Source organism: Ciconia boyciana, chromosome 16, assembly GCF_034638445.1.
Source record: "Ciconia boyciana chromosome 16, ASM3463844v1, whole genome shotgun sequence".
Taxonomy (NCBI): domain Eukaryota; kingdom Metazoa; phylum Chordata; class Aves; order Ciconiiformes; family Ciconiidae; genus Ciconia; species Ciconia boyciana.
Window position 1 is genome coordinate 241,081 of NC_132949.1, and position 24,049 is coordinate 265,129.

At 49.5% G+C, this 24,049-nt stretch overlaps 4 protein-coding genes across 14 annotated transcripts in view; 1 reads left to right on the forward strand and 3 right to left on the reverse strand.

The window, feature by feature from the left end:
• Window positions 1-32: 32 nt before the first annotated feature.
• On the reverse strand, window positions 33-5,773 carry RAC3 (Rac family small GTPase 3). The gene is made up of 6 exons (XM_072881228.1): window positions 5,467-5,773; window positions 3,015-3,086; window positions 2,618-2,735; window positions 1,911-1,973; window positions 1,265-1,424; window positions 33-1,147 (listed from the first exon to the last, which is right to left on the reverse strand). Exons 1-6 carry the CDS (start codon window positions 5,499-5,501, stop codon window positions 1,017-1,019), a joined length of 579 nt encoding a protein of 192 aa, XP_072737329.1. The 5' UTR covers window positions 5,502-5,773; the 3' UTR covers window positions 33-1,016.
• On the reverse strand, window positions 2,695-23,225 carry LRRC45 (leucine rich repeat containing 45). 9 transcript variants are annotated; one of them, XR_012045389.1, is made up of 19 exons: window positions 18,189-18,420; window positions 17,142-17,203; window positions 16,185-16,255; window positions 15,685-15,863; window positions 14,837-14,965; window positions 14,184-14,296; window positions 13,568-13,626; window positions 13,370-13,447; window positions 12,277-12,412; window positions 11,911-11,988; window positions 11,631-11,742; window positions 11,390-11,460; window positions 10,407-10,499; window positions 9,716-9,808; window positions 8,597-8,770; window positions 8,356-8,503; window positions 7,701-7,940; window positions 3,015-3,086; window positions 2,695-2,735 (listed from the first exon to the last, which is right to left on the reverse strand). XR_012045389.1 is itself a non-coding variant. In XM_072881212.1 (17 exons), exons 1-17 carry the CDS (start codon window positions 18,418-18,420, stop codon window positions 7,869-7,871), a joined length of 1,929 nt encoding a protein of 642 aa, XP_072737313.1. In that variant the 3' UTR covers window positions 5,835-7,868. The 9 variants fall into 9 exon arrangements, 6 of the variants coding, with proteins under 6 accessions (XP_072737313.1, XP_072737309.1, XP_072737310.1 ...); XR_012045387.1 differs by lacking the exon at window positions 2,695-2,735 and having other exon boundaries at window positions 3,010-3,086; window positions 7,688-7,940; XR_012045388.1 differs by lacking the exons at window positions 2,695-2,735; window positions 3,015-3,086 and adding an exon at window positions 5,838-7,597 and having other exon boundaries at window positions 7,688-7,940.
• Window positions 18,419-20,155, forward strand: CENPX (centromere protein X). Its single transcript, XM_072881229.1, is given in 6 exon segments — window positions 18,419-18,490; window positions 18,493-18,576; window positions 18,667-18,718; window positions 18,797-18,850; window positions 19,222-19,310; window positions 19,446-20,155. Coding segments are annotated over 6 exon segments (366 nt in total). The 3' UTR covers window positions 19,461-20,155.
• ASPSCR1 (ASPSCR1 tether for SLC2A4, UBX domain containing) overlaps window positions 22,143-24,049 on the reverse strand; it is a 51,457-nt gene continuing 49,550 nt past the window's right edge. For all 3 annotated transcript variants that reach the window (XM_072881218.1, XM_072881216.1, XM_072881217.1), the window contains one exon: window positions 22,143-23,289. In XM_072881218.1, the coding sequence (XP_072737319.1) occupies window positions 23,276-23,289 (14 nt within the window). In that variant the 3' untranslated portion in view covers window positions 22,143-23,275. The remainder of the gene's footprint in view (window positions 23,290-24,049) is intronic.

Consider the following 24,049-nt stretch of genomic DNA (forward strand, 5'->3'; position numbering starts at 1 on the left):
TTAGAAGGCTGCTATATAATAAAGCTCACATACGCCGTCATGGAGAATGTTTATTGCACCAAATAAGGTTTTATCTTGTCACTCTACATGATGATTAGAAATTGGACCTGTCTTTCTTCCAACCCCATTCCCCCCCCACAACCCTTCAGAAGCTCTCCCTGTTCCATCCAAACCCATAGAGCCTGCCTGCACTTTCAGTGGGAAGGGAAAGAAATTAGCAGACTCCTCATCGCTTCCTTTGTTGTCTTTAGTAGAAAAAAACAAAACAGAGGCAACAACCACAGCCCTGCTCTGCAGAGACTGGACTTGGGGGGGGGGGGGGGGTGGCCCTGCTAAAGACTGATGGGAGGGAGCAGCACCACGCTGTCCTAGGGTGTGCACACACGAAAAGGCAAATACATTGATTGCACAGAGCTGTTTCACTCACTGAGTTTGGCTAGTACCCAATAAAGCACCTAATGATTAGTTCTTCAGCTTCATATCTCATTTACTTCGACCCCTTCAGGGGCTGGTTATGATTTCTTTAACAGTCTCAGGCACACATCTGCTAGAGCACCAATTTGTTAACTGTTAGCCACAGTAGGCTGGGCAAGGAGACCCTATTGCTCTCCCAGCTGCTCTTGTCATGCAGCACCATTCCTATCAGCTCCCTTCCCACAAGTATCTCCACCACCTGTTTCACCTGCAGGTTGAAACCAGGTGTTTCCAGGACAGGATAGATGTCTCAGCCCTTTCAGCTTGGAGTTCAGGAGAGCCAAAACAGCCTGTTGCCTCAAGGAGCTACCTTGCCTTCCCCATTGTACCTCCCCATGGCACTGTACAGCCCCCAGCTAGTCTCCTGCCCCCACTGCCCCTTCACATCAACACTGACGTTAAATCAAAGAGACATTTAAAAAACACTGACTTCGTACATGATGAAGGGCCCTACACATCCCAGCCCCCTCCAGAAACACCCAGCTAATATGCAATCTGTCAGAGGACGACAACATGCTGAGCCAGCACCTAGGCCACAGCCCTCAAAACACGGTACACTTTTTGCCGGGCTTCTTCACAGGCGGTGGGCAGAGCACAGCCCGGATGGCTTCATCAAACACCGTCTTCAAGCCCCGCTGCGTCAGGGCAGAGCACTCGAGGTACTTTACCGACCCTAGGGGAAAGAGAGCTCCAGCTCAACCACTCCAGTCCTACCAGAACACACTGTCCCTCACCCACTCCAAAATAAAAAGCTCAATGCCACAGAGATCTGCCAGCACATGAGACTCACCAATCTCCCGAGCCATGGCCAAACCTTGAGGATAGGTGATGGGGGCCAGTTTCTTATCGCGTAACCTTTCAATGGTGTCTTTATCATCCCTCAAGTCCAGCTTGGTGCCCACCAGGATGATAGGTGTATTTGGGCAATGATGTCGGACCTCAGGGTACCACTGAAACGGAGAGGCATGGTAAGAAAAGTAGCTGTAGCAGTAGATGCAACCGTGAGGATGCATTTACTGTTAGGAACAAGGTTTTTACTACTATCTGGCATGGTGGCAACACCTGAACAGGATACTTCTGCCTACAGTTCTGAATATGCTCTGCAGAAAGAGATCGGTGCAGATGTAATGAAGGCACGGAGACATGGAATCATGACAGATGATTCCAGCCAACTCTGCACACCATGCTTCCCTTAACTGCATTTCAGCTTCTAGGACATCCCTTATCTTCTTTAAGATGCAGATTCAAAAAGGCAAAAACTTAGCCAAAGAAGTCATGAATAAAAAGTAGGCCCCTCTTAAAACCTGCAGACTATGACCTTTCCTTATCAAAACATGACTGCTAGAAATTTTGGGCTTGTTAGGTGTGGTGCTGGGTGGGGCAGGGGACTTCGGTTCCTCCCTTCCACTGTTTCACCCAGAAGGAGAATACTTTACCTTGGCTCTGACATTCTCAAAGGAGGCTGGGCTCACAAGGGAGAAGCAGATCAAGAAAACATCCTGTGCAGAAACAAGAGGGTCAGCCGTGTAGAAAGAAACAGCTAGACATAATGGAGGGAGGGTGGAGAGGGAGCCTCATAGAGGACAACCTCCTCCCACAAGCAAGGACTGCGGCTGTAAGAAATTCTTCCCCATTAAGGGTGCTAAACTAATTCAGAGAGGGAAGGAATGGACTTTGAGTGTATAACTTCATCTTCTTTTACAGTACTGGGCCCTGCATGTTAAGAGCCTGCAGCCACAAATACCTTAACAGTGCTATGGGCTTCACCCTGGTAGGGGGGCCATGTAGGAGTTGCTACAGCCAGGGAAGCACTACTAGTGCAGCCCAACAGTGAGCTGTGCCACCGAGAGAGAATGGGAATACGGAACGTGGCTCAGCTGCACAGCAGCCCCACACCATTCCTTTCACTTGAGCCTCCCTATGGCATGCATAACAGTTTAAACACCATTATGAAGCAGGGACTAGAACAGGACAATCTCTTAGGAGAAATTCAGCTATGATACTTCTTAAACAACCAGAATTATGGTTTCAGCTGCAGAAACTTAGACTTTCCTCACAGGAAAGAAGCCTGGCTGTCCTTGGGAGCCTCCCTGTACCCGAGAGGGAGCAGTTACAAGCTAGTCCAAGCCAGTCCAGCACTCACCGTCTGTGGATAGGAAAGAGGCCGCAGTCGGTCATAATCCTCTTGCCCTGCTGTATCCCAGAGGCCTAGGTTCACTGGCTTTCCATCTACCATGACATTGGCAGAATAGTTATCAAACCTGCCAAGGAAGAGTCCCCATCAGTGACAATCTTGTTGTGACCCACATATCTCTTTATATGAAATCCAAGGGGGCACTGGATCAGGAGAGGAGACTGCAACACAGTTCCAGTGAGGATAGTCTGTCCTCCTCGCGTACAGAGCCACACTACCGGCATCTTCCTTGTGTGTGAAGTTCATAGCCTGATTTAGGACAGCCTTCTCCTCACCTACAAAACCAACTTTTACAGACACATGCATACAGAGCAAAAAGCAACTGAAGCCCAAGGCCATAACTCACACAGTAGGGATGTATTCTCCAGGAAAGGCATTCGTGGTGTAACTGATCAGCAAGCAGGTCTTCCCTACAGCTCTGCAGAGGAAAAGAGTGACAAGCATCAAGAAGGGTAAAGCACAAAGCACCGTAAAACTCACCCTTTCCCCACCCAAAAAAGAAGTTAGGTAAAAAGTTATCACATGAGAAAACAAACCTGTAGCAGGCTGGAATTCTCTAGTTGTCAGGGACCAGGCCTGAACTCACAATGTGCACCTTGCCTGAGCACTTACCTGACCCTGCTCTCTCCCACTCCTTTTCCCCACCCATTCAGCCTCAGCAAAACACCAGGCAAAATATATTTGTTCCAGGAACCAAAAGAAAGGAAATAAATTAGGGTTCTGTGCTGGGCTCAACACATCCATAATAATCTAGCAAAATGGGTAAACGGTGAGGTGAAAAAACGTGCAACACATAGAATTATTCAAGCTCCTCAGTGGAATCCAATGTCAATAAATACAAATGGGGGGGAAAAAAGCATCCATAAACAAAAATTAACTTTAAAATTGACCATTGTCAGTTTGGAAAGAGATTTTGGCATCGGTGTACATCACTGAAAAAGTCAGCTCAGGGCTTTGCTGAAGGCAGGTGGGATTGGTCAACCCAGTGGTGGCAGCTGGCAGGGGCTGGGCCTGGTTAGCAACAGTGTAAACATAGGAACTTTAGTTAGCCCTGCAGGATAAGGGAAAAGCTTAGTTATAAGAACAGAGGAGTACTAGGAGTGTAAACAACTTGTTTATCACTGTCAAAGTTGTGAACTGCAGAGAACCTTCCAGAGAAACATATCGTGAGTGCCACTGACAGGGAAAGCTGCCTGTTAGGTGCCTGAGAGAAGCTGAATAGCCAACAGAGATGGGTATCCTCTACCCAGTTCTATAACTGGAGTGACATAAGGGAAGACCAGGAGTAAGGGAGAGACCCCAGGATGACACAAAGCACAGCAAGAACCACTACAGTAATCCACCCAGCTTTTCCCCTGGATCAGGTCCCCTCTCTTGGAGAGCAGGGAGGCTGCGTAAGGAATGACTACACTGACTGGCCCGACTTTCCTCGTGAACCATGACCTCCCTCCCACCAAACAGGGAAGTCACATAATTCACAAAAAACACACATATGTATGATTAAAGTGTTTTGGTATCTGAGCTCGTTTAGTCTCTGCACTGACAAATTGGTCTTAAAGCAAAACACCGGACTGCAAACCTTCAGCTGAAGTCTATTTCCAACGTGCTGCGCTTGCAGTTATTGCTCTCCCTCCCCACAATAAGGCTGTGCTGTTTTGGTGGGTGGCTCTTTCTCCTGCTCCCCTCTTTAGGCCCCCCAGGCTAGAACCTGGAAGGCCTCGTTCCAAATGTATGTTTGAGGGGGTGGCATGCATGGGAAGGTAGAAAGACCAGTCCCTGCCTAAGAGCAGTTCCCATTTAGTTCTCCATATCTTAGCTCTATACTTGCTGAGGTGATCAGAAAAGCAAAGGGGAATTATGAGGAAAAATATGCAGGACAAGCTAGGAAAAGTTACAAAGCACCATAAATCTACTGCGTGCCTGCATCTTGCATGCAGATGTGTTCTCAGAAAAAGGCATATAGGAAAAGCAGAAAGAAAAGAGCAAAAAGGATGACAAGAGGCACATGGTGAAATCATTAACAGCAACGTATTTCACCTTGGAACACAAACAACAAATGAAGATGTGAGAGAAACCTGTGGACATCACAATTTTTAGGGAGGACTTTGTGATGAATCAGGCTTGTGTGATGAAAAACAGCGAAATAGAGGCACCTGGTAAAATAATGAGGAGACAGCTTTAAAACCCAAGAAAAGAAGGTGTTGGTTTTCCAGGCAGTACACCGCTAGATGCGAAACTGAACAGCGTTAAGAGAGGAAGACCCAAGTTTACGAACTAAAGAGGGAGCGGGATGCGCCGAGCAGGACTGCAACGGCCGCCGCTGCAGCAAGGCCCCGATCTCCCGCCGGGAGGCGGCGGCAGCGGCGCCCGCTCGGCCTCGGCTCGCCGCCCCGAGCCCATGCCGGCGGGCAGGCGCCCCGGCTCCTCACCCGGCGGCCGCAGCCGCCGCCTGGAGCGTCTCTCTCCAGCGCCGCGGCCGCCCCGCAGGTGAGGGGCCACGGCCGGCCGGGCCACCGCGGCCAGGCGGGCGCAGCCCCGCCGAGCACCCGCCCCACCCCGCCCGGGCCCCGCGGCGCGCCGGGCCTGGCCTGGCCTCACCGCCCGGCGCCGCGCCTCCCGCTGGCGGAGCCGGCTCTCCCGGGCCGCGGGGCGGGGCCGCGACGCACCGGGCCCTCCCTTCCTTCCCTCCCTCCCTCGGCGCCGCCGGGCCCGGGCCCGCTTTGTGCGGGGCTGCAGAGGGTCGAGGCGCGGCCGGGCCGGGCCGGCCCCGCCGCCGCCCGCGGCCGCCGCGCACTCACCCGTCGCCCACCACCACACACTTGATCGCCTGCATCTGCCCGCGATGGCGGCGCCGCCGCGACTCCGCCGCAGTGACAGCCCGCGCGGGCGGGGCGGGGCGGGGCCGAGCCGAGCCCAGCCGAGCCCAGCCGAGCGCGGCCGAGCCCAGCGGCGGGGGTGGGGCGGGCGCCGCGCCGGCCCCGCTCCGCTCCCGCGCGGCTGCAGGCCGGGCCCGCCGCCGGCGCTCTCCGGGGGCCACCCGTAGCCCCCACGGCGGGCGCCGCAGGCCCAGCCGGGGACGCCGGAGCCCTCCGCAGAGGGCGTTGGAAGAGAAAGGCGGAGCGCACAGGGAGCGCCGTCCGGCCCCGCCCTCCGCAGGATCCCGCCCCGCGCCGTCTCCCCTTCCTCCAGGCAGCCATCGGCCAGCTCCCGCCGTCCTCCCGGCTGGTGGAGCATACCGTCCCGGAGAGGCAAGTTACTTGCGCGCTGCCCCTTGAAAGAGCACGCTCGGTGTTGCTCAGAAACTTACAGAGCATGGTTCCCACACCGTACGGCCTCCTGCTCAGGGATGAAGCTTTAAAACCTGGCTGCATTGTAGCTGCAGATTTCACCGTCATCTGCCCGCAGCTGCTGACGAACAAAGATGTGGCAGCAAAAATCCTGCATAAAGATGACTTTTGGATTCCTCCACCTCTCCGAGTCCTCTGCCAAGAATGGAGGTAACTCGTGTAGTGGTACTATCTCAAAACAACAGGCGTTGCTTTTCCCTTACCTGCTGGTCTACAAAGCTGCCCAGCATCCCCAGACTGCCTAGCTACCAACGCAGGTGCTCTCCTCTCCTTGTGAATGGGGCATAGGTTCCCAGCTTCTTTGCTTTTACCTAAGGTTCAGAATTTCAGAACCAAAATCTGTGGACATACTTTGCTTATCTACCTATAAAAGCCTTTTAGCTCCAGGACAGACTAGCAGGATCTTCATGAGCACCACAGCAGCAGGCCCCTCCCTCCACACCAGCTAAACATCCAGCTTGTCACTGTCCAGTGTTATGGCAAAATGCAAAAGCTCTTTATTAAAAAGGCAGAGCAAAACCCAATATGAAAAAACACAAACACAAACCAGCCAGTCCACACAAAGTTTCATCTTCTAGTTGCCTCTTAAAATACGTACCACAAGTTCATTTCTCCCACCACAGACTCACTGGAGAAACTAAGAAGAGGCCCTCATACTGCTGTCCTGACAGAGGTCTCCACTTTCTCCAATTCAGACCCCTCACACCCCTTCCCTTTCTCCATGCCCCATGAGGACTTGTGTTGCCAGGAAAAGGAAGCACTTCTCCCCTTTGTGCTCTGAGAAGCAACTCCTCAGTGGCGAGTCAGAAGCATCAGTCCTCGCCAGGGTAAGGCCCAGAAAACAGCACTCAGCTCCAGGATCCTGAGAAGCCAGCAGGAGTTTTGCCATTTGTCATAGTGGAATGAAATCCTGTTGCATTTTGGCCACAAAAACTCCAGCCTCGCAGTGAGGAAGCACAGACGCCGACATCCAACGCCCCACCCCACCCTTTCCACGCCAGTCGGTGTTGTAGAGGTTTGAACCATGGCCAAAGACCAGCTGCCCAACAAGGATATGGATAGCCACTGCACGGCAGGCCCCCTCTGCGTAGCCGTTTCTGTATGCAGTGAATGCATATCTACTGCCCATCACTACAGCCAGAGCCATGGAGGGGCAAGGTAAAAGAGCCAAAAAGTGAGCCCTGTCAGCCGCTGCTTCCATCTGTAAGCACTGGGTATAAAAGCACAGGTGGGTAAGATCTGGTGTTTCCAGCAGCTTTGGGACCCCATGAGCAAAGTAAATGGCTCCCACCTACAGGGAACTGTAAACACTGCTGCCTGTCATTTATCAGGTTTCACTGTCAACAGCCCTAGCATCCAAACAAATGCTTCAGAATGACCGCTGCCCAGGGAACATACAACCCCCTAGTAACAGCAGGGTGTGCCAACAGACTGGTGCTGTATGAAAGGACACAGAAACTACTTCAAATGCTGTAGCGGTGCAGGGGAAGGGCTCCACATCATGAACTCAGACCCATGAACCTCTATCCCAGCCCTGGATGGTTGTTTCCTCCTCTCCTTTATGTGGTCGGGAGCAAGATTTCTGAAGAGCAAGAGCAATTTTCTGTGTTTGCAAGCCTTCATGTCACCCCACCGTGACAAAACTGTCCCACTTAGAAAGAAGGGGCTGTACCTGAGTTGCTCACCCTCTTCCTGACAGCAGGTGTCTGTATTCTTTAAGCCATGCTCTCATTTCCTGGAACTGTGGGTTCCCAAGGGTGAGCCCTGCACATATGCCATGATGGCATTCTGCAAGAAACTTGCTCGCTGGGCCTCTTCTTCCCTCATCCTGGAGATGTCAGCCTCTTTCATTCTCAGCTTCTCCAGCAGCATAGAGATTTCACCTTCTTTGTCCAGCAGTGCCTCACGGTGATTACTTGATATGGCTGTGAAAGAAGAGCAGCATTAGTAAAGAAAATTAGGGTGTCCCTAGCTAGAATAAACAGGAACAACATGTTATAGGCACAGCCAAAGGCAATGGAAGTAGGATGATCAACAGGCACACAAGAGAAGCTGCATGAGACAATGCGAGAGGTTTTGCACAGACAAGATGTTACACTTCACTGTGGAGGAAATCCAAACATTTTGCTTGCTGTGCAGCTTTGGGTAGTTATCCAAGTCTTGGTCTCCATAAAATGAGGACAAGATTCCCTGCAAATACATCAGGATGGAGGGTACAATTCATGGTTGTACACACAAGAAGGAAGCACCATTGTCACTACCTGTAAGTGTAGCTCAGTTTCAGCCCAACTGTAGGGTAACCCAGCATTACCATTTGAGAAGCATGAAAGGATCCATCACCTTTCAGCTGTCTCTCCAGGGCTGCAATCTTCTCTCTCAGCCCTCCCTGTACTGTGCGTTCAGCCTGCAGGTGTCCAATCTGCTCCTGTAATTCCACTTTCACTTTATTCACCTCTGTCACTTTCTCCTCCTCTTTACTGTTCAGGTCCTGACACACAAAGACAAATCCAAGAATAACCAACAACTTCAGCAACTTGTTCTGCCCCTGTGGTGACCATATCTCTACTCCAGTCCAAATTACCTGCTGAAGTTCCTCTAGCCGCCTTCTGAGTCCCTCAGCATGCAGGCTCAACTGATTGGCTTTGGCCTGGGCCTCAGCAACCATTTGTTTTTGCTTAAGGCAGCAGTTCTGAGCTTCATCCCGTGACTCAGTCATCAGCCGCAGCTTCTCTTCTAGGTGTTCTAGTCGTTGCTGCTGCAAGACACAAAGGAAAATGAAAATACATCAGTCCCATTCCATTCCTGCAAAGGGATTCTCCCCTTTTCATTCCCAACAGAGTGAACCCTTGGTTGAGTCAACCGGCACTGAAGAACAAGCACAGGACTTAGCCATAATAGACATGGCACTTCTCCCTTGCATTCAGGAGTGAATCTAAGCTGCTTTCTGTTGCCAGGAAAAACATTCTGATGGAGATGCTGCAAAGCCCAGTTCACTCGCTGAGAAACAGAGGTGTGTCCCTGGTAGAAGCACCAATGCCACTACCGGTGTTTACAACTAATGCTCTGTCTTCACTTTCTCCATATCCCAAATGGCTCTGAAACATTGCTGTACGTAGCTAAGCAACTGCTGTGTCCCACCACAGACACACATGGCAGCTTTTTTATGTTTGTAACTCAGTAAAGCATTTTCTTTTGTGATGTTACATATAAATAAACATTCTAATAGTTTTGGTGTATTTTCCTAATCCCATGTTCTCTTTCACAGGGTGTTGACTTCATTGCCATTTTCACAAAGTTCAATTCTACAGTGACTTTTCTTATCCAGCAGCAGTAGCCACCTGCAGAAATTCCTCTGAGTCCAGAGAAACAGGAGCAGCCCATGAAAGCTGCTGTTAAATAGAAGGATTGACATCTGGCTGTTAGCTTCAAAAGTTGGCAACTTGAAATCTGCTACAACAATATCCACATCAATTCTGTTACTACTGGAAAGCACAGAGCAGGTGGGGATAGTGGTCACATTCTGGAGACAATTCAAAGCAGACTTTTCAGGATTCCATCCTCAGAAATCACACTATTTGCAGGCCACTGAAACCCAGAGCAGGGAGTTACTTGGCAGTTCCCTGAGACAAAAACATAGGCTAGGCAGCCAAATCCACTCCTTCCCACAGAGGCAGGGCCCACAGACAGGTCTTGGCCTTACCTCCTCCAACCGTGCCTGATTCCGGGCTTTTAACAACTCCTCCTCTGCCTGGCCTCGCTCAGTGAGTGCAGCTGCTTTGACTTGGCTCAGCTCCTGCCACAGAAACATGAAAGATCATCCCAGACAGAGAAGCTGCAACACTGACCAGAAAACATTAGCAGCTTCCAGTCGCAGGCTACAACGTGACACAGCTGTCTCACTCAGTGTAGGGAAAACAAACCCAGATTACATACCTTTTCTCACCCCAAGATTGCCATCTAAATTCAATCGGAATTTCAGTTATATAACGGCAAGTAATGGGTGAAGCTTTCCAAAGACGGGAATAAGAGAGGGCAGCGCTGGATCTAGCCAGGAGAACAGACAAGGAGATATATGCTACATGTGGTCCCCTACTTGGGACCACATGGGAAACCTGTGAAGTCAAATCCTGGCAAGAATCTAACCACGTTCAATGGAAACTTTATTTTTGTTCAATCAGAATCTACAAGTTTCTCCCTGGAACCTTCTCCTTCCTTAGTCCAAAGCAGTTAAAATAATTTTAGCTGGTAAATTGCTGTTTTCTGTTCCTCCCTACAGCACATGACAATCTTTACATAGGTCAGCAACGGAAGATTCCACAAAGCTCCCCTGGCAGCCTTCTCCTGCCACTGCTACCTGAGCATTCCAACACGCCTGGAGCATCCATTCTCACCTCCTCCAGAGCCATTCTGATGGCCTCCAGCCTCTGGATCCTGTCCTGCATGGAACGTTCACTGGCCTCAATGTGCTGTGTCATATGATCCACCTGCAAAGCAGTAGAAACCATTTAAGAAAGTGCCAGAACACCACTCTTATCTCCAGGCATAGCAGTATGGCCATTTGGCATGAGAAAGAGCATCCTCTCATTGACCCGCCTACCACCAAAGAAAAACTCTTACCTCCCTCAGAGCTCCACTAGGAAACTGTAATATAGATAGAATCTGCCCTCTAGAAACTGGGAACTTTGGACAAAGATCCCTTCAAGGCCAAGATGGAAGATACAGAGTCTGAGCTCCCATCTTCGAGTGGTACGAAACACCAGAGACTCATTTCCTAGTTGTAATGTGGCTAAAATCTTCCTGGCCTATGTCTTTTCTTACAAGATTTCAAAATCTTCAGAGAAATCTATTGGTATAATTTTATTTTTGAGAGATTTGACACCTCAATAAACACTCCAAAGAGAGTTGATCACAGCCTCTTGTCCTGTCCACACTCAGACAGAATCCCCCTGAAACATAACAGAGAAGGAACTAGCAAGCTGAGCCCCATTAAAGGACTGGTTGGATATAGCACGTACGTCTCGATTTCCTCCATTAATGCACCTTTACTTCAGTGAGCATGACAAGACTGCTTATTCATAATTACTTCTATGCATAGCAAGACTGACACAAGGGCCAGCCTCCAAGCCTCTTTTGTAGAATCATGTACAACTCTGGCCCATACTCTTGCAAGCTACAAAATCTTACTAGCTGGTAGAATGTCTTGTGATCTCTTCAGCTTGTAGAAATGGCCTATTATTCCCACAGTAAGTCTGAGTCCACTAATTTTTAAACTTGTTTAAGAGCAGCTGACAGCAAACAATGACCTCCAGTGGCACCTGTATGTCAGGACCAAAGAGAGACTAACTTCAGGATGCTGCAGAAACCCCATTCTTACCTCTTTTAACCGAAGGGATTCCACATCTTCAAGGCTTTGTTTAAATCTTCTCTTCTCCATTTCCAGGCGTTCTGCAGATTAAAATATCACAATTACAGCATTCCTGCTATGCAAGGTATATTTACACTCCATCACAAACTCTTCCACCCTTTCTCCTTGGCTCCCTTGCACTGTCGACTCATGGACGGTAATCACAACCCACACCTGTGGGTTCATGAGCTGTTTCTGCTCCTCCACTCACCCTCAGCCTGCACAGCCCGCAGCTTCAGCTCTGCTGTTGTGTTGGTCAAGTCTTGTTTTACCTGGAATAGCTGATCCTGCTGAACTTTGCACTTCTTCTCCAACTCATCCACCTACAAGGAAATTACCACCACAAAGAATTTTATTTTCCTATTAGCAGAGAAAGCTGGCTGTACAGAACAATCGGTAGAGACACAAACAAGGATCAAAGTAGAGGACATATACACAGAGCAGAAGTGAACAATGCCCAAGTCCCACTTGTCAGCCTTGGACTTTCCTACCTGGTTTCTTAAAAGCAGATTTTTCTCACTGGCAGCAGACAAGTCACGCAAAAGCTTGCCTTCCTGATCAGCACCTTCCTGCAAACAGAATCAAAATTAAGAACCTGTACTCACCTTAGTTCTTGCACTGCCAACCTACTCCAACCAACACCACACCCAACTAAATCCAACCTACCCCATAAACACAATGGCTCCTCTCCACACCTAGCACTCACCTAATTCGCACAAGAATTTTTGTCATGGCAGCTGTGGTTAACCCACTAAAAATCATGCTTGCCTGTCCCATCCAGCATCCCCCAAATCTACACAAACCAGGTATGACCTGGAACCCTGCTCCCAAACCTAACTAGGACTTATTCAGCTCACCTGCTTTTGCTGCTGGAGCTCCGTAAAGTGACGCTCAGCCATGCTGGTTTGCTCCTGTTTTGTGGCATTCAGTAGCTCTCCCAAATTGTGCACCTTCTGCTCAGACAGAGCCAGGGCAGCTTCAGTCATCTGCAGCCTATAAGGAGAAACGCTTTCCAGAGTCCTTTCTAAGGGAGACACTTCCAGTGAGCTCTCTAGGCCACGTGGTACAAGACGTTAACACATATTTGGCAGTGGATGAAATCAGGGTAGCGAAATGAGGCATTGTTTGCCCCCTGGAAAAGGACACTGCTTATCTCTGCACCCAGCAGCCTCTGCAAACAGGGACTTCTCAGGCCCTGGTGTTCCGGTGCCCCACTGTGTTTTCCCTGGGTTGTCTTCTATGAGCTGTTTTCCCTGCCTGGACCCCTCCAGGATTTGCCCGCTCTCACAGGAGAACTAAGCTGGCTATTTTATACCACTGCAAGGTCATTTAAAATTAGGGATAGAATTTTAAACACAGGTAGCAGAAACAATTTGCTTACTCTGTACATGAGGAACATGTGCACACTGAGGCATGGCATAATGAAACTACCTTTACCTGACAGAATTGAATGAGCCAGGCTCATCAGTGTTTGAAGTCTAATCACTGTCATGTGCATATGGCTCTACACCATCTAACACTGCTTTTGGACAGCTCCACCTCTTTGCTCCTAAGCATACAATCTCGCTGGTCAGGTTCCTCCATATGTGCAGTAGTTCTCAGAGGATACTGCCAGCTGCCAGGGGAAGCAGGTACAGACTCTTGCCAGGCTGTAAACTATGCAAGGAACATGCCCCCATCCCATCCCCACAATCCTTTTTTTTCCTTTTCACCTTCTGTAATTCACTTGTTCTTACACCAATGCACTGTATTTTACTTAAAAGCAGGCTAAGTATCTAGCGTAGCAAACCCAAAGGCCTGATCTGACTGTAATTTCTGGATATTACTGCAGAACTAAGCAAAATGGTAAGCCAGCCACTCTACAAGATAATCCCCCTTCTTAACAGCTCTGCTCAGCACTGCCTATACAGCACAGAACAGTGAGAAGGCTAAGGTTTTCCTCATCCATACTTGGCTTTCAGTGAATTCATAATAGAGTGCTGCTCATCCAATGCTTCCTGCAGCTGGCTGACTCGTGCTGCAGACATCCTGCATTTGGGGGGGGAGAAAGGAAAAAAAAAAAAGAAGGGGTGGGTAATTTCTCCCAGGAAATGGAGAGGGCCTAATTCTGCTATGAAAGAGCAGAAAGCACTCAGAAATTCAACTCACCTGCCACTCCTGGCTATTTCTTCTCTCTGCTTGTCTATAGTGTCCATCAAATCCAAGAACTGTGAACAAGGCAAACATCAGTGAGAAAATGAACTGCATCAGCTTGAAGCATTTACATTTCTCATCTTTCTCTTCCTAGTGACAGCTGAAGACAGGTCAAGCCACTCTACTGAAAGCAAGCAAACTGGAGGTTTGACGGGTTCATTAGCACGTCTGACTGAGGTCATAACTATAGGGACCCTGCACCATTAGGTGTCTGAAGGAAAACAGACTCATATTTCTAGGTTTTTACCACTTGGAAAGTATCAAACCAGTTGCAAAAGAAGAACCGAAAGCACAAATATGGGTGAAAATATCACCAAAACTCCTCCAGAATCCAGAGTGAACATGTTCATCAGGGCATGTGTCCATACCCATACCGTCATGGATTTGATTCCTGGGCAACCCAGCTCAGAGGAAGAAGCCCATTTATTAAACCATGCTGTATGCCTGCCCATAAAGATGCACATGCAACTTCAGGTGCGCAGTAATCCTGTCACTGTTTCATGGGGACTCCGAGGGAAAACATAGGGTTCCAGCTGCCCCATTTGAGCTGCCAACACGTAAGACTGCTGACCTGCTTGGTCTTCTCATCCTTCAGACTCAAAACCTCCTTGCTGAGTATGTGCGCTCGGTTCTGGGTCTCTCTCAGGATAGTCTGACGGTCTTGGTTGTGATCCGTGGCTTGTTCTGATGCAGAGAGAGCGGGAGAGCATGCACACGTTTCTAAAGCAACAGAATAGCAAGCACTGCTGGAAGAGACAGCGCTCAGCTTGACACCTGCCTATCAGAAGCACCAGAACAGTAGCCCTTCTCAGGCTGGCCCATGCAGAGAGACCCCTCTCACCTTACAGACATAAGGTGGGGTGGAATCGAAGAGAGCAGTGTATATGGGGTAATCAACACCCCACCCACAGGAGAGCCATTCAACTCCACTCTGGGTAGGACAACAAGTTCCCCCACAAGAGCCCCAAGTTCCCCCACATTCATATAGCATAGTAATCTCTAATGCAGTCCAAATAATTTTTTTCTTCTTTCTGGTAAAAGTGACACCTCCAACCTGACCAGCTCTCATTAAAGGACAAGAGGAAGTGATGTAGCGTAATGCTGTTGAGAAAGGGAGGGGAGGAGGGATAGCTCTCTTCTGGAGCAGCAAGTGCCCTATATCCCTCAAGCGCTGAAATGGGAAAGGAGTTACTGATCCTTTCCTGTGCAACCAGTAATACTTACCCACAGCTTTCAGGATGTCACTAGGAACGTTGTTCCCAGCCAGCTCCAGCCTCTTCAGGGTCTTGTTGCTGTGCAGGCAGTTCAGCAAAGCTCGGCCACCCAGAAGCCCAATATTATTCCAGCGCAAATCTATACAGAAAGCAAACTTTCACCCCGGTAGTCACACATCTGCTGAAAAAACACAGGGCTCAAGAGAAACCACACTCTTTATAGATCTACAAGCATGGCTAACTAATCCCAGATGGTCTCAGCACAAACACAGGTGAATACTGTCTCCCTTTTCAAGATGAATGAGAGGGAGGGAAAACGACAGACAGAGCAGGAAAGGCAAGGATGAATCTTAAGCGCAGTAAAGTGCAGGAAGCCATTACAGTTCAAAAGGTACACAAGTCTCCCCCTCACATTTTCATCTCATGAGCCTTCCTTCCACAACCACAATCTGTGGATGAGAAAGAACCGGCACCAAGAGCCACGTTTTCCTGAAGGAAATTCTGGCAAAATTCCTTACTAAGGACAAAGCAAGCGTGAAGTAAGTCTCAGAGTCTGGCATGAGGCATGCCAACGGCATCCACAAATGGGAATGAACCCATTCCCTCCTCCACTAAGAACTGTTCTGCTCTAAGCACACAATCTTCACCTGCAGGTTTGGTTCCATGGATTCCAATTACAGCTCCCACTATCCAAAGGCCATGGGGCTGTGACCTCTACTCCCTGCACAAAGCCTGCAGAGCACTCCAGACTGATAGGAACTGGGAATGACACTGATCAGTTGGCAGAGATCAGGGCAGGCTGCAACGAACTTGAAGATATGTGTGCGTGCATGCATGTACGCAGGTGGTCGCTCTTACCCAGCTCCTGAAGGCTGGTATTTTGTTTCAGTGCCATGGCCAGCTCTCCGGCCCCTTGATGGTTGATCTGGTTATTGCGCAGATCTAGCCGCTGGAGAAAGTTGTTTGCTCCCAGTCCCTGGCAGAAAAAGGAGAAGCCCTCCTCCCACACGCCAAGGCTGTTCCATTCCAAGATTAGGCTAGGGAAAATCAGACAGGATTAGAGTTCATGGAGTAAACAGACAGTTGCAGGAGCTTGAATGACACCTGGATCACGGTACCCACTTGAACACCCAGCTCCCCTAATAGAGACTCATTTTCAGAAAGCAGGATGCTGATAGGGCCATGCATCCTCAGAAAGGGCACCTCCAGTTCTCATTCCTTCATCTGTCCCATCCCTCACAAGAAACTGCACCACTTGACATTCCTCCTACCCTAACAAAAAACACCCTCAACCCTTTCCTAATGTTGTGCTCCATCTGGCAGGAATAACAGAGAGAGAGGTAGATACAATTTTTTACCTCCTGATGGATTTGTTCTGCCTAAGAAGTTTTCCCAAAGCCTCAGCTCCCACGGTTCGCAGGTTATTTCCCTGAAACAAAAGTTCCAGGTGATCAGGAGGATACACCCTGTCCCAGTCCAGCTGTCCCATCAAACACCACCAGGTGCACCCCAGCTGTAATGCTGATTTCAGTCTGTCAAAGATGGTCTGAGTAATGTTTGTTTTGCATATCAGTCAGCTTTCCAGAAAACGAAAGACCCCGGGAGGAAGAGTGAATACATACACCGTTAGTCTTGTGAGGCATCATAACGGAGAGCTCACAAAAATCACAGGCTAGCACAAGACCAGCATGGCCCATGATGGGACAGAAAATTTTGATTCTAGATAAGCAGAACCATGTCAACGCACCTCATTAAAAAGGGCTCAGCTAGTACCAGCACAGATGACAAAGAAAGGTGTGATGCAGTTTAGGACCGTAGATTCAAGGGAACAGCTATGCGCTAGATGAACACAGACAGAAAGCCACTCTCACAGCAGAGTGATCATCACATCTGAAAGTGCACACTTAGTTCCAAGTCCCAGGCTAGCTAAAAGACACTGGCAACCTAGATAAACTCTACAGAAGCGCAAGTCAAACAACTAGTAACTCACTGATTAATACGGAAACCCAAAGAAAAGCCTACATATGCTTCATCTGACTGAGCAGCAACTGACAAAAGAAATATGACAATAACTTCCTATCAAAACAGAGTAACTGAATAAAACCAGACAAAGGTGAGCTGCAAAGTAACTTTGGAAAGTCGTGACGTGGTGTTAGGGAGGCAAGCACTGAGTCACTTGAGAAGAAGAACTTTACAGAAGTACACATCTTGTAGAACACTCCTGCACCAGGACTGGCTGTTTCTAACTCTGATTACGCTTGTGCTGCTACTTCCTTCCCCACCTCTTTGTCTCCATTTCATTTGAACAGACTCACCTTCAAATCTAAAGATTTGACTGTGGTGTTGGAGCAAAGACCATGCAACAGAAGTTTTACACCTGAGTAGAAAAAAAAACCAAACAGACAGTTGTTTATTTCATACATGTAACACTCTGCCTGAACTGGAAAAGAAAGCATCCTTTCAAACAGCCAGCTCAGAAGACATGGCTATGATAAAACATATGACTTAGTAAACGGCCACTGCTGCTGGAAAGCGCGAGTCTGAACTTTCAGGGCAGGAGATTTTTTTATATATTCTCAGAGAAAGAGGTGCCTGGGTAGAGAAGTGCGTGTCACCCTATGTACCTTCCTAATGCACCCGTGAAAATAGCCCATGTCCAAATAGGCCACACAGACAAGACACTTGCTGGCTTACTGAACCCCTGCTCACACAGTAGGGACCCATCCCACCTCCCACAGAATCCCCATACAACGCTTGCTAGATTTAATAATCTAGTGATTAGATCTAGCAGATTATCATCTGAATCCTCCTGTATCAGCAGCCGCCACCAATCCCATCTACTCAAGGCCAACAACAGCAGACGTGCTCTCAAAGACGTAGGGAAGATACCTCTGGCAACCAAGGGGCTCGTGACCAGCTTCAAACTACGCTGCCACATCCCCGTTCAGTCACAGACCAGGCGAGTTCATCTGCTTGAAACACGAATTACTTCTTCTCCACCCATCCTGCCCGCCAGCTGACGGCTCCAGATCCACCGGGATACCGTTACCGCTGCCAGGCCCCACTCGCTCGCAGGCTGCAGCACAGCCCCTCTGCGGCCAGCGCGGCCGCGCCCCCTCCGTCCAACATCCGCGGGCCACCGGAGGGCCTGCGCGCCCCGAGCCGCGGAGCGGGAGCGCAGGGGCCGGCACGTCCCCGCTGCGCCGTTCCGCCTCGCCTCGCCTCCGCCCGCCCGGCGTCGGGGGGGGGGCGGGAGCGGAGGGCGGCCCCGCAGGCGCAACCCCGCCCGCCGACGGCCGCTCGCTGTGCGGGCCGGGCCGGCTCCCTCCCAGGGAAGCCGCCGCCGCGGGCCCCGCGCCCACCTTCCTCGCTCAGGCCGCAGTCGCCAAGCGCCACCTCGGCGAAGGGCGCGGCGCCGGGCAGCAGCCGGCCCAGCGCGCCGCACGTCTCCAGCGAGAGGCTCTGCGCCGCCAGGTCCAGGCGGCCGCGGCCCGGCGCCCCGCCGAGCTCCCGCAGCCGCCGCAGCACGGCCTCCTGTGGCGCCGCGCCGCCCGCCGCGCACAGCCGCGCGTAGGCCCGCCGGAACTCCTCCATGGCCGCCGCGGCGCGCGCTACCGGGCGCGGCCCTGACGCCAGCGGGACGGCGGCGCCGCCGCCCCGCCCCCGCGCGGGGCGCGCTTCCGGGGGGCGGGGGCCGGCAAGCGCGGCGCCATGGCGGAGCCGGGGAGCCGCGCCGGCGGCTTCAGGAAGGTGCGGAGGGCCCGGGGGGGGGGGGCGGGCAGGGCTCGGGCTCGGGCTGCCCCCGGGCCGCCCCGCTCATCCGCTCTCCTCTCCGCCCAGGAGACGGTGGACCGACTGCTCCGCCTCCACTTCCGGGACGGGAGGACCCGAGGTACCGGGGCGGGGGCGGCGGCGGGCGGGGCGGGGCGGGGCGGGCCCCCGCTCTTCCGTAAGCGCTTTGTCGTTGCAGTTAACGGCGACGCGCAGCTGTTGATGGCGGAGATGCTGAATGTCTTCGTCCGAGGTGAGCGCGCAGTACCCGCTCCCGGTGCCAGGCCCAGGGTCAGCCCGAACCCTGACGGAGGCCCGTTACCGGCGTGAGGGGACCCCCCAGCCCTGCCTCACCGCGGAAGGGCCCGCCCGTCTCCTCCCCCAGCACCCAGCCAACAATCGACTCATCCCGTCGTGCTCCAGCTCCGCTCTGCGCCTCTGCCGCAGCCACGCCCTCGCTCCCTCGTGGGGCCGGTGACCGGCCTCCTCCGGGAGCTGGGCCACCCGGTTCCGTGGGACTGCATTTTCGTCCCGGAAAGCCAGCCCCCAACGCCTCGTCGGGACCACACACCTAGCGTCTCTAAGCCCCCCTCTAACACCTCTTTCCTTACACTTTTACTGCAGAAGCAGCAGCACGAGCAGCACGGCAGGCTCAGGCGGAGGACCTGGAGAAAGTGGATATTGAGCATGTGGAGAAAGTGCTGCCACAGCTGGTATGTAACTGCAGAAGCTGAAGTGCCCTTGAACAGGATAAGGATGTGGGCTGAAGCAGCTTAATCCTCTTCCTTCTGGGAGATGTTCAGGCACTGAGCAGATGTGCTGAGTGGCTTGCTGCTGTCTCCTTACAGCTTCTAGATTTCTAGAGCCCTCATAAAGCACATGTGGCCTGCCAGGAGAAGACCCTGACCTGACAGTGAACGTCTGGCTCATCCTCAGAGTTGAGCTCTAGGAAGAAGAGTCTCAACCTCCTCTTTCTCTGCCATTTTGCTTCTGTTTCCCCTCTCCTTTACCAAGCATGACAAAGCCCTAGGCAACTATGGTGTCAGATGCTATTTTTGAAAAGAGGCTGCCAAACACTTGTTTTGGTCAGCTAAGTGTGTAACTCGTTTCCATCTTGCTGCCGTACTCCTTTAGCAGTAGCCTGTACTTCACAGCATGGTAAGATGCTGTTGCTTTCTCAGCTAATGTGAGAAACAGGTCCTGCTTCACAGAGACGCATGGAAAGACTTAATGGCTGGAAATGTTGTCCAGACTTCAGGCTCTCATCGCCTCAGCAGGCAGCTGTGGCAGAAACTTTAGGTCCAGCTCCAAGCCTGTCTAATGAATAGGTTGTTAACAGGAGCTCAGTCACAGGCTCTTGCCAAAAGCAGGTAACTGATCTTTATTTTATAAATAAACAGTGTCTGTCCCTCACTACCTTTCAGTATTTCTCCAGGGCTGTGACATCAAAGAATGCTTGGAACCTTTTAACCATTTGATATTCTCCTCAAAAGCTGCTTCCCCTCTGCTATAAATTTGTTCTCACAAAGAAACATCAATAAATTAAAACCGAGACACCCTCCCTTGTGGAGGCTCTTTGCTGCAATTAATCATCGAAAGTCAAGTTGCTTCAAAGACTTGCAAAGTCTCCCCCTCACCCACCCTCTTCTCTAAATCTTTGTAGGACGAAAGGAAAAAGGACAGAATAACAAACAGCATGTGTGAGAATCCCACATCATGGGACAGCCTGGCCCCTCAGCCAGCAGGGGGGCCGGGGGGGAAGCTGTGAAATAAGAAACCTTACACATGTAGGCAGGACCCACACAACTGAACTGGCTTTGTTGGGAAATACATAGCTGGCTGCACGAAAAGCAGCTGACACCAGCGTGTCTTAGGGATAGCCAACAACAGAGAGGGTGCAATCTGTAGTCTTTATGATTAGTAATAGCGAGCAATTTTTTTCCCATTGACAGCTGTAGCAGGCGAAAGCTCAGTAGGTCACTGTACTCTTTTAGCCAAGAGCTATCAAGGTCATCCCTCAGGACACCAGCCACTTGGAAACTGCAACTAAAACCACAATTTAATACACATTCTTTCTGAGGACAGTACCAGCTTAAGGAGTGCCCCATCCCTCTGCACAGCAGCCTCTTTGCCAAGACAACTGTTTGTGCAGCTGTACAATGAAACCAATGAAGGAACTGACCTAGTTCAGCCTTCAGCCCCACAACCATATGGTAAAAAAAGGCAATAGCAAAAAAATGCAAGTAATACTACCTTTGAATGCCCAAAAACCCTGGGGTTGAGTTCAGCTACTATGGCAGAAGTGATACTGAAACAAATCCAGCTCATCAGGTATCTGCATGTATTGTTCTGTGGCAGGGTAGGAATCCTTGTAGCAACTTAGCGAAGAGCCTGCAGTTTTAAATATTGGGGCATCTTGTCCCTCTTAAAGAATGGACAAGCATGGGCAGAACTAACTGAGGTAATGCACATGGTTAGCAATATGAAGTCTCCTAATCCTCACCCCTGTACTTAACCCATGAAACTGCCACAGTAATAATGATATTGCTGCTTGTGTCCCTAAACTTTTCCTTCTGTTTTCCCATATTGGGTACTTGCAGGCGATAGTTATGGTGCTAGCTCTTGGTCAAAACTGGTGGAATCAAAATAGCTAAGCAAATCAGTACTATTTGATGTTGCCTGTGCTCTTCAAAAAAAACAAGACTAGCACATCTGAAAGCACGCTACAACTTCCTGCCAACCAGACTGCTGCTGTTTATTCTAACCCCGTGAATCAAAACACCAGCCCAAGTATATAATCACCTATCATTAGCTATGGCTATTAGCTAGCCCCTGATACATCCTGCATAAATTCAGCAAAGCAGCTCTAGGTACAGTCTGCCTCTGACTTCTGTGAAATTAATAAGCCTGACATAGCACCTGAACCAAGATACAGATAGTCCTATGGAGCGTAGGCTCAGCCCTTAATTCACTAAGTAATAAACTTTAAGCATTATTTTAATATTTTTGTTTTGCTGTAGTATGCCTTTTATAGCCTGTCAAGTGCAAGAAGGGCTTGCTTTCCACAGTAAGGATTTAGAGCAGCAGCTGTATATAGTGCTCTTGCATTCCCCACTGCCAGCAGCCGCACATATTCCCTGTTTGTGTTTGGGTGTCGTCTAAGAAATCAATCAACATTTTTGCTAAAGCATTATGCTTTCTCCACTTTGAGTCTCCTTTTTCCTCTTCCACCTTTCTTTCATGCCTCCCCCTCCCTCTGAGTTTCTTCAAAGCATCTGGGAGCATTTGGAAGTAATTAGACCTGAAGGAAAATGTTGGCCAGGCTGGGAGACAATGACAAGTGCCAGGAACCCTGGGTACCCTTTCTAGCCACTTTGAAGTTCATTCAGATGGTACAAAGCTCCATTTTGCTTTGTTGAAAAAAATGGAAGGAAGGGAATGAGGCATGACAGGCCCATTGAAAAGGGAGCAGGTTCCTGTGAACTGACAGAGAAACTGAGTACTGGGGCAAGAAACATACTATCAAAGGGACCGACAAAAAGGCCTCCTATGGCCACTCTGCTTTATTACATCTACCAATTGTGCAGATGCACACGTAGTTCAGGGGACAATTGTCTATACAGGGAAAATGGAAAACATGTTACTGCCGTAACACAGAACCCCAGCTGTCCAATATGAATCACTGATCCATGGAGAAGACTTTAAATAAAATACAGCACCATGGCTACTGTGGCACTATAGAGTTAATCTCCAGTACGAGCACATTTCTAACCAACAATACTCATCTCAGTACAACATCTGCAGGAGGCAAAGATCTGGACTAGTGCTTCCCTCAGTACACTAACTGCACTGCAGAGAACAGCTACTCTGCTGTGGAAACATTTGGACCATAGAAGTCCATAGATCGAAGGTCACATGAAGAGACCCTTTTACTGGATGTTTTTTTCTTCACTGTAACTGTAATTACTGATGTTAATTATATGTAGTGAATATAAAACAAAGAACTTGGGGCAGAAACAAACTCCACACGCATTCCATTAACAGACACCTGTGTTCTCTGTTAACAAGATTCTGGCAACTGAAAACAATACAAGTGCAGCAGACCAAGAGGTTCACAGGAAAAGCCTATATGAACTGTTTTAAGTGACCTAAGTGGTTCCTCTTCACTCACTTTCCAGCCATCTATGCCCAGAATTATCATCAGCACTAACCCTGTCCAGCAAGAAGCAGAGAGAAGTCTTGTTCTAGGCAGCACTTAACTATAGGTAAAACTGAATCGGATTGTATCTTGCTGCTAGAATTCAGGCAGCTAGACTCAAGTTATCTCTGAAGGTAGAGCTGGGAAGATTTGAACTTAAAAATATGGATAGAAACAAAGTCCTTCACAGAAAGTACAAAGGAATTATTTCCCCCTTAATTCTCTATTCATATTATTTGCATGCAAGAAACCTTGAATTTAACGTCTAACCTTGCTTCTGTAGTCACTAAGACCACAAACAGGCCTTCCACTCCTCCAAAAGGTGAAACTGGCATCTGAAATAGCAATTTTCTATTTATAACTAATGTTCATACAGATTAGATCTCTCCAGGGCCACCAACAATTTCTTACACATTCTGAATAAGTTCATCAGGAAAGAGGCACAGCTGACTGCTCACTGATCCAGCAGCACAGAATGTTTCATCTCTTCCCACCTACAAAATAAACACAAGAGCATTAAAACACTTAACCATGTAAATTTGCACTGTATCATTTCTCAATAACATGATCTGGTTGCTGAGGGTTCTATACACTGCTGTGCTCAGGCAACGGTTGGGTAGCACGTAGGAGCACTTCTTAGGGAGATGGAATGGTGAATACATCACAACTTTTGAGCCGGGACCTTCATCCTACGTGTTAACATGCATGTTAACCTTTCATACCAGCTGTTAATGGGTAACCTGCACAGGTAGGGGAGATGTTATTTCGTACTTGATCCAGATAATCTTTACTTGGGAAAGAAAGTTCTACTCTAAAGTGGAATGCTTCAAGCATACTGGAAACAGTATTTTTACTGTTTCCCACATGATCTGCATCGGTATCCCAGTACCAGTCAGGGAAATACACCAACCCACTGTTTGCAGCCTTCCAGCAATCATTTCACACCTTATCCTATGCTTGCTGGAGATGATGGCCTCACTATATCTTCCAGAATCTAATACTAAAATTCTCATTCAGGAAGTTAACATTTGGCATTATTAGCCAGGGAATTCTATATAATTCTTCCTAGTTTTATTGCTGTTAAGGGGGTTGATTGAACATCTTTTTTTTTTTTTTTTTTAACCCTCCTCTCTTCTCTTTGCCACTGCATCGAAAAGTGAATATTGCCAACTGTTTAATTCAGGAATCCTTCTTCTAGTTACTTCATATTTTGTATGAATTCTCATATAAAACCACACATAAGCTATTGGTTCT